This window comes from Crocodylus siamensis, chromosome 3, assembly GCF_052110815.1.
Source record: "Crocodylus siamensis isolate JL-2025a chromosome 3, ASM5211081v1, whole genome shotgun sequence".
In the NCBI taxonomy this organism is placed as follows: domain Eukaryota; kingdom Metazoa; phylum Chordata; order Crocodylia; family Crocodylidae; genus Crocodylus; species Crocodylus siamensis.
Window position 1 is genome coordinate 174,998,153 of NC_143397.1, and position 9,252 is coordinate 175,007,404.

The 9,252-nt window shown below is 40.4% G+C and overlaps 1 protein-coding gene across 3 annotated transcripts in view; it reads left to right on the forward strand.

Moving 5' to 3' along the window:
* The window catches only part of RBBP8 (RB binding protein 8, endonuclease), a 74,949-nt gene extending 66,075 nt beyond the window's left edge, over positions 1–8,874 (forward strand). For all 3 annotated transcript variants that reach the window (XM_090039801.1, XM_090039802.1, XM_090039803.1), the window contains exons 18-19: positions 4,223–4,364; positions 8,281–8,874. In XM_090039801.1, the coding sequence (XP_089895927.1) occupies positions 4,223–4,364; positions 8,281–8,378 (240 nt within the window). In that variant the 3' untranslated portion in view covers positions 8,379–8,874. The remainder of the gene's footprint in view (positions 1–4,222; positions 4,365–8,280) is intronic.
* The last annotated feature ends 378 nt before the right edge of the window (positions 8,875–9,252 follow it).

A 9,252-nucleotide genomic window follows, 5' to 3' on the forward strand; every position in this document is an offset into this window, starting at 1 on the left:
TTATGGCAGAAGTTTCTGGTATTAGTTGCTAGTAATCTAGGTTTTCCTGTATGAGTTTATCCATAATAGCTTATGCAGGTTTTCCTGTATGATATCCCAGTCCTCCTTTGTGGTGCATTTGCCTCCTAACTTTGTGCCAACAAAATTTGTGCCAGCAAATTGCATAAGCTCACACCCTCTCTCTGCCCATACATTTCTCCTTTCAGTGATACTCGTTATTATCTTCCCATTAATAAGTTCATTAGCCACTTTGCAGTTCTTCTACTTCTCATCTTCTCCAGCTTAACTAAAGATGTCCATGTTGGAATTGTTACATCTGAAGTTTCTAGGCCAATTAGCCTTTTGTTCCCTGCTTACTTATTGGTGTTGATGGTCAGATTCAAACAGGTTTTTCAGAGCTTTGGAATGAAAGGGTGATGCAACAAATAGAACCTGCATTACGCTATTGAACTGCCTACCCTGAAACTGCAGATTGGAGAGGACTGGAAAGCAGTGTCTCTCAAAACATGAAAAATATATGTTAATTCTACTTGGGGTAATTATCTATATAGGATTCCACTTTCCATATGTATGTACCTGAGGCCAGGCTTCATTTCAATAGCGGTCATTTTCTGTGGCTGTGCTGTATCCCTCAGAACCTCCAAGCTACTGGGAACTTAAAACTTTGCTGTGGACTATGAAAAAGAAAAATAAATGACTTTCTTGAAGCCTGGTTCAAACTCTCTACCCCCACACCTCCCAGTACCATGAAAGCTCCACCCAGTATGAGCTGATTCAATCAAATCACCTGATTATTTGACTACCATGCTGAACATTAGCGTGAGTGCCACTCCAGTATACTTGGGAAAAGTTCATGTTCCAGATTTCTCTTTGTTCTTGTAGAGGACCCTTAAGAGCAGGGAGGTTTAAATTTTTTCTTACTGAAGAAATGCAGCCCATTGTCTCCTCCAGTGAGAAGTCCAAGAAAGATTAACAGACCCCAGCGCAAGCCAGTTCTATGTATATCTAGCGATTATTCAAGGAGGTCCTCACTATATTAAGACCCACTATCAGGTAGCAAATAATGATCCAGGTCACATCAGATCATTTGACCAGGGTGTTTTAATCCTTTCTGCTCCATCTTCAACATCCCAGTGTCTGAATTTGAAAGGATGCTATCCAAACCACCGTCCATGTGTTCACACTGCACTATGTGTTGATGCAAGCTTCCAAATCTGACCTCAACATAAGTAGAAATGTTAGACAATCAGTCTTCAAGTAAAATTCCTCTCCTTCTTCCTGTTGAAAGAACTGTGTTGGTCACCATCAATGGAAACTCGTATTTTCCTTTTTTCCCACTGATCTGAGTCTCACATATGGGGTTTCATTTTGGCAAAAGAACTGAGTGGTTGTTACAGCTGCTCCATCCCTTATAAGCTTGACTACAATAGGGTTGGGGGGCGCAAAGAGGGAGGACATAAGGGGTGCTCAGCTTTGGTCATAATAAACACTGCTATTCAAGAAGAATGCACATCAAGAGTGGAATTTGTAAGATTTCATAGATTTCATAGACATTAGGGCTGGAAGGGACCTCGGGAGATCATCGAGTCCAGCCCCCTGCCCAAAGGGCAGGAAGTCAGCTGGAGTCATAGGATCCCAGCAAGATAAGCATCCAATTTACTCTTGAAGGTGTTCAATGTAGGTGCTTGAACCACCTCCGCTGGCAGACTGTTCCAGACCTCGGGGGCTCGGGCAGTAAAGAAATTCTTCCTTATGTCCAGCCTGAAATGGTCTTGCAGGAGTTTGTGACCGTTCGACCTCGTCATCCCTTGGGGCGCTCTGGTAACATCGTCTGTAAGAATCACAATTGCTGTAGGTAGATAACTTTTTTGAGGATCTGGCTCCTTCTGACCAAATGGGAACATTACAGAATGTGTAGGGATACTCTGACAATTTTGGTTAAAATTGTTAAAAGCCTGAAACTCTTTGCTGTCTCAGTGATCAAGAAAGTTTAATTGACATCAGATGGAAATCCTGATGAACATTGAGAACAAATGCTGCTCTAGTGCCATGTTTCTCAACCTGTGGGTCGCAGCTCAAAAGTGGGTCACAAGAAGATATGAAAGGGTCACAAACAAACTTTAAAAAATGGTTTCACTTTTAGAGGAGAAAAATGTGGGAAGCCATGGCTTTTCCCTTACAGGCTGTCAGAGTTTCAGCCTGCGAGGGACTGCCTGGGGCTTCCCTACCCCATACACCCTCACCCCATACATTGAGGGGCTGGGGGAGAGAGGCAGCAGGTCAGAAGGAGTGGCACTGGGTCAGGACTGTCCATGGATGTTTACAAATGGGTCCTGGTACAAAAAGGGTTGAGAAACACTGCTCTAGTGTCAATCAGAGCCTGGATAACATTAACTCAAATACATTTTTGGGATGAAAAATGGTACCTCTGTCTCAGGCATACCTATATTTCCTACATGGTGAAAGAACTTTAAATGGAACTCATTTTTCTTCTTCCTTCTACTACCATTATTGACATCTTGTCCTTTCTGGGGGGTTTTCACCTGTTCTTTTGGTTTTGTTCCCACCAAATGTTAACTAACATTAGTTTGCTAGCATACTTCAACAGTCTCAAGATGTAGGTCTTGTTTTGCATCATTCTATCTGTAGATAGAGATGAGAAAGAAAATGTTGGGGCATACCATTACTAAAGGTGAACAGCAGCACTGCATAAATATTCCATTTCTTTCATGTGTTGCACTCTACATCACTTTTTGCTCAATAGGACTAGGATTTTAACTCCACTTCGTCTCTTCTGCTTATTACAGCATGTTATTTTTGCAGGATTATTTTAGCTATTTATGAGATTCAGTTTTTAAAATCTGGGTTATACCAGGCTGTTGGCTTGCCAGCTTAGTTGAATTCTGTTCAGTCTTATAAAAGTGCTACATTCAGACATCTTGTGCCACTTCATAAAGCATACATAAAGACTTGCATTAGCAGGAGCTTCTAGCTAGGACTATGGTCTAAAATACTAGAAAAATTTTAAAAAATAAACAAACCCCAAAACTTCCCTTTCACAAGGCAAACCTGTGATCATGCTGAGTAATCAATGATTGAGCTATGTAATGCATTATTTTAAAGTCATGATGGTGGCACTGGCATCAGGGGAATTTGGCTCTTCCTAGAGCTATCTATCTATCTGTTTAGGAAGAGCCAAATTCCCCTGATGCCAGTGCAACCTTTGTGACTTAAAAATAATATATTACATGGTCCAATCATCGAACAAATCTACCCTGCCTTCTTCCTCTGTATAAGCAGATATAACCCTGATCTTACCCTTTAGAGCTGCTCAGCCAACAGAAAGGTGGAGATTCACTATAGCTATGCTGTGGGAAACTTTTCATGTTTGAGGAAGCACTGCCTTCCATACAGAGGACTAACTGCTGTGCTTCGCTCAATGCACCTCTGACGCAGAATGGGAGGAGGAATGGCCAGATGACTTTATGCACCAGACAACCCCTAGCTGGTGAATAATACCTTCGAAGTCATAGTCAGTTGGCATAACTTAGACCATGTCTTTTGGACACTTTGATTTGTGTCTATTGCTGGGTAGTGAATCAAGGAGCCCTATGACTCAGGCCTTGACTTCTTTTTCCATTGTAACAACCATAAACTAGGCACAGCAAAAATTTGGGGTCCTCTTCTGCAGCTGAAGGACCTGAGTCACGAGTTGGGATCAAAAAGGCTGGCAGTTCAAGTCTAGGTGTGGGCAAGTGATCTTAATTTATGGCCATGGCTGGGTCACTCTTACCAGAAAATTCAGTGACATTTTTAATTAACTAATTTTGACTCTTAACTAGGGAATTCCAGTCTACTTTAGGCCTCAATCCCACAATGACATATGTACATGCTTAACTTCATGAAACCAGTAGTAGAAGTATTCACCATGTATAAGTGTTTGTGTTTGTGTCTTATTCTGTTTTATGTTATAGGGAATAAAACTAAAACGGTTGCCAATGCAAAGTGTATTTTTAAAGTTACAGTAATGAAGATTGAATTTAATCTCGCAAGTCAGTACTAAGATATTGAAGCTCTGTACTGTTGGCAAGATTCAGCAAATTATATTCTATTTAAATTCAATGATCAGCAGTGAATGATATAAGTAATACAGTTGTGCCTTCTGTATTATTGTCTGTTTGTCGCAACCTATTGCAAAAAGAGACTTTCCATTTTCTGTTAGTATTATGCGGACATTCCAGAAGAAGAGAGAGAGAAGAAACTAGCAGCCTGTTCAAGACATCGATTCCGTTACATTCCACCTAGTACACCAGAAAACTTCTGGGAGGTTGGTTTTCCTTCCACCCAAACTTGTATGGACAGAGGTAAGTGTAGAAAATTATTTTACTAGATGATTTTTATGTTTTTGTGTTTAAAATTAATACTTATAACATTAAAATACTGAAATTATGCTCATTTCATAAAGTTGGCACCCCTACAGATTTGTCAAACTCCATTTTACCCTCAGCTACCAAGAAATGGAATAAATGTCACTATTTGTTCAATATCTCTTGGGAGGTGAGTTCCTACAAATTAAATCAGAAAAAATCAAAATAAGGAGAATTTCCCAAAACTAAACCAAGACCATTTCTATTTTTGACCTAAGATTAGATTTAACCTTGCAGATTTGAGGCAAGAAGCGAGCTCACTACTACTTTAGGCCCCAAATGACATTGTTGATCTACTTTTGTCTAGCCTAAGTAAACCTTTGGGACAAATCTATTTTGGCAGGTGTGCTACCCTGGTACCCTCCTAGTGTGCCACTCCTAGTCCCTTTCCTCCACCAGTTCTGCTGCTCTGCTCTTTGCTCCCTAGTCTGTGCTCCCTGCCTGATTACCTGCTCTATTGTTGCTTCCTGCCCTATCTGCTGCTGTGCTGCCTCTCTCCTTTCTGATCTACTGCATGCCCCACATAAAGGCTGCCTTGTCACTTGTGGCACTTATGTAGCAGGTTGGCCTCCCCTGTTTATACTATTGCAGAGAAGAGACATGGTAAGATGGCTGTATTGCTTAGTATCTTTGCTTATCCTCTGAACATTGAGCATTTTCTTGTGCATGTTACTACCCTGTCATTATTAAAATGTAGAAACTGCACTTTAGACTCTCCTTCACATAGATTATTCTTTGTATAAATAGCTTTTCAGAAGCCAGTAGAACTCGGCACAAGAATCTGAGTTACCAACACAGGCTCACTGTTTAAAAAAGCGCACACATTTTTAATCCATTGTACTTTGCTAGTATTATGGTTCTAAATGCATGTGTTTCAAGTGCTTTTTAGCAAGCTGTAGCCAAAAAGATTTTGTTCCAAAAGATATTCTACACTAGCACTCCAGGAATCAAAGTTCTTCTGATATTTTTGAGTCAGAAACATTTTGAAATAGGAATTTTTTTTAAAAGATGGTGATCATTCAATTTTATCAAGGACACTCTTCGCTTGAATGAGGTAATGGCTTTAAAATGCATATATTTTGTTACGTATTTGGATAAATATCTTCAAAGGGCCTAAATTCTACATTGAAGGAGGCTACATGCCTTTCAGAGCTCTTCATTGTCTTGTTATTTCCATACTCATATATTATATATTTTATGAAATAACCATCAGTAGCGATGCTCTGAGCTTTCTGTTCTCAAGTTTTTAGGCACAACTGGGAAAACAAGGCCCTCAGTCAGTGCAACGGGATTTTCAGCACCCTTTCAGAACAGAGGGTGATGATTTTTAAGCTCTTATGCAATACTTTCAAGTAGTGAATAATGCTAATCAAGCTATTTTATAAAAGAATGGATTGATTTAATTTAAATTTGAACCTGTACTAAGAAGTTTAAGGTATTTCAAACATTGGACTCAGAGACCTAATCTTATTCATTTAAGATAAGTACAAGCTACTGCTCAGAGTTACAGTCCTAACTGAGCTCCCCTTTTTCCCCCCTACATGCTGGGTCCACATGCTTATAAGTTTGATTTGAGGTAGGCTTTTTCTTTAGCTTTCTTGACTTGGTCCAGGGCATGAGCTGTCTGTCAAATACCCCTTCTCAGACACAGAATGTTATAGTCAAGCTACCCGAGACCAATGCTGAACACCCCCCACAAGACTCTGCAATGACTGTAAGCACATTCCCCCACCATTCGCTGCACCCCTCTACTCCATCCACATGGGTTCTCTGGTTTAAATTTTAATCCTTCAGATACAAATGATAAGACGAGAGTTTTCTGAAAAAATTTTGAAGAGAGAATCAACCCTGATAAAGGTATTCTCTTTCTGAGTAACAATTGCAATACATAAATTCACATTTATATAGCGTTCTACTTGGGTAACTATGGTCACATACCAACATTAAGTTTCTCATGGGATAGTTGCTGCTCTCCCAAGAGAGACCACAAGTGTACAGATGTTCAGGCTTTTTCTCACAAGAGTAAAAATGGCTGCTCCCGGAGAAATGGAACAACCAGGCTTAAATTGCACCCGAGAGAGCGAATGCCTGTACACATTATCTTGTGAGAGAAGCCACAGCATAGTCCTTTAAAATCAGAGTGCTTTGCTCCTCCTGCCCCACCTTCCCCCTCAGGGAGATGGTATGTCACCTAACTGGACTGTACTGCTCCAGCAGAACAAGGAGCAGAACATGCCTCCATAATCCCCACATTGTGCTACAGGGAGACACAGGTTGACCCTGAGCAGTCTGGGTCAGCCAACCTGTGCTGCCCTGCACACTGCTGCTTTCTGTCTCCAGGCAGACTGAAGAAACCTGCCAAGCATGCTAAAATGTGTAGGCAGGGGCCCCCTGGCAACACAGTGTCAGCACTGCAAGCTCTCTGCTCTTCAGGGGTTCAACATTCTAATGTCTGTTCAGGCATCTCTGGGTAAGTGTTTTTCTATCAAGAAATCAAACCTGGGAGAATTCTCTCAGATTGTTTGAACATCTGTACACATGACAGGTTGAGGTACATATCACACATACCTTATACACCAAATCTCTTTCCTTTAAACAATACAAGAGAAATACAGATCCATGCAACAAAATAAAATACTGCCTATGCAATTCCTGTTCTGAATCCTCCTCATTCTTGAGCGTTTTTGGGGTGGGTCTTGATTAGTGCCTTCTAAGACATAAACGCCATGTGCCCCCAGAGGCTGGGGGGCATGGTGAGCTCCCTCAGGCAGTGACAGCGCTGTCAGTGGTGGGAGTGTGGCAGCAGCAAGTGGTGAGCTCCCGCAGGTGGCCACAATGCCAACTGGTGGCTGGCAACCACCCGCACACGCTGCAAGCGGTGTCAGGAGGGGGGGCGCTTTTGCAGGGGGTGCACATGCATCCCCTATGCATCGCCAGTGTTCCAGCATCTTCAGATACCTAGTCTTGGACCTCACTTTACCTGCTTAATCGCTTCCTGTTCTAATCAGCGAGAGAGACCTGCTCAAAGCCAACTTCTTTTATTTTAAGTACTTAACAGTTCCTCTTCCTATGACCAGACAATCTCAAAGGATCATTCCATTTTCCAGTTGAGTGGGTTGTTGGTTATTAGTTACTTAAATGAAGCTAGGTTTTTGGCTACCCCTTCTTTCTTATAAGGCAAGGTCCATTAGGTTATTGATGGTCCTTGGCAGCCCTCATATGGATGCAAATGCTCAAGAGCTAGTCCTCCTTTCTTATAACAACCATGATACAGAACTACAGCAAAAAAGAGATGCAGAGTCTATATGTGATATGTACCCTGAACTATAAGTAAGTTATCTGAGTGGAACACTATATAAGTGTTAATTTTATATATTGCAGTTGTTACTCAGAAAAAGAATACCCTCATTAGGGTGGTGAAATATATTATCTCTTCCTAAGTGGTACATTAAGGTAAAATTATCAAAGCTTCCATAAAAAAGATGTTGAAATGTGAGATAATATTTAAAATACTTAAAATATTGAGAACCTGACTTCAGTAGAGCTTTGATGTATTCAGTTTGTATTAAACCACGTGAGGTGGGTTATTTGAAGCACGCTGAGTGCCTTTGAAAGTTGCTTGATGTAGCTGTCTGTCCCTGAATGGCATACTAATAGCATTTGCTGGCAGATGCAGTTAGTCTTCAAAAATGGAAATACATTTTTTTAAATAAAAAATATCTGCTGTAGGAAATGCTTAAAGTTCTGGTAAATGCAAGTTATTTGTGCCTTTTATACCATACGTACCTTCACAGCCAGATAGTTCTGAAATCTTTATCCCTATTTTGGTTTTGTTTTGGCTTTTTCTTTTAAGGATATATTAAAGAGGATCTTGGTCCCTGCCAGCGTCCAAAACGAAGGCAGCCTTACAATGTAATGTTTTCTCCAAAAGGCAAAGAGCAGAAGACATAAATGGAGAGACAAAGCATGCAAATAGAGGAGAAATCTTTCTTGTCCTTAGATATTTATAGTTAATATAAACTTGAAATAAAATGCTGTGGGTTTTTTTCCAGAATTAAAAATAATTTCATTGAGTATGTACATCTTACAAAGTTCATTGGAGAATCTGAAGTATGTATCATTTCCTGTTATTTAATGTATGTATATTTCATTATGTGTCAATACATTATATATTGATTTTGCACCTTTAAGACAGTGGGCTGCCTCCTGCTTCCTTCCATTGGAGTTGATGGCTAAACTCCTAATGGACCACATCCAGACTTCTACTTTAAGCTCAGTGGAGTTGTACCTACTCATGTCAGGTTTAAATGTTGCTGGTAAACTTGGGGAAAGGGTTAGACCTCATAGGGTGCTTCCATTTTGCACTGGATGATTTAAAGGATGTGTATAACCTTCCCTTTTTGGGCAATAATTGTAATAAAAATGTTATAAACAAAAATGTACTGTTAATGATTTCTTGTTTCCAACATTCTCTCTCACGTTTCTTTCCCCTACATTCCTGCACCAGTCACATGCAGCAAATGGCTTACACAGTTAAAACCATCAATCTCCCTCTCACAATTTCAGAATTTTTTTTGTTGGATTCATATGGTTTTCATTCCAGCATTCAATATGAGTATCTTTTTTATCCAATCTCATCTGTGCCCAAAGTTATTGTGCCTCAGGTATTGCTAGGGAGGTTTGCCTTGTCACTTACAAACTGGGTTTGAGGGCAGAGGGGTTTATGCTGTCATTTGGAATGCAGCTTGCCCACACTCTGAGACCCTGAACAGCTGTAACATTTGAAGTGCGTCAAACACCTGTAAATACCTTTGCAAAGACATTC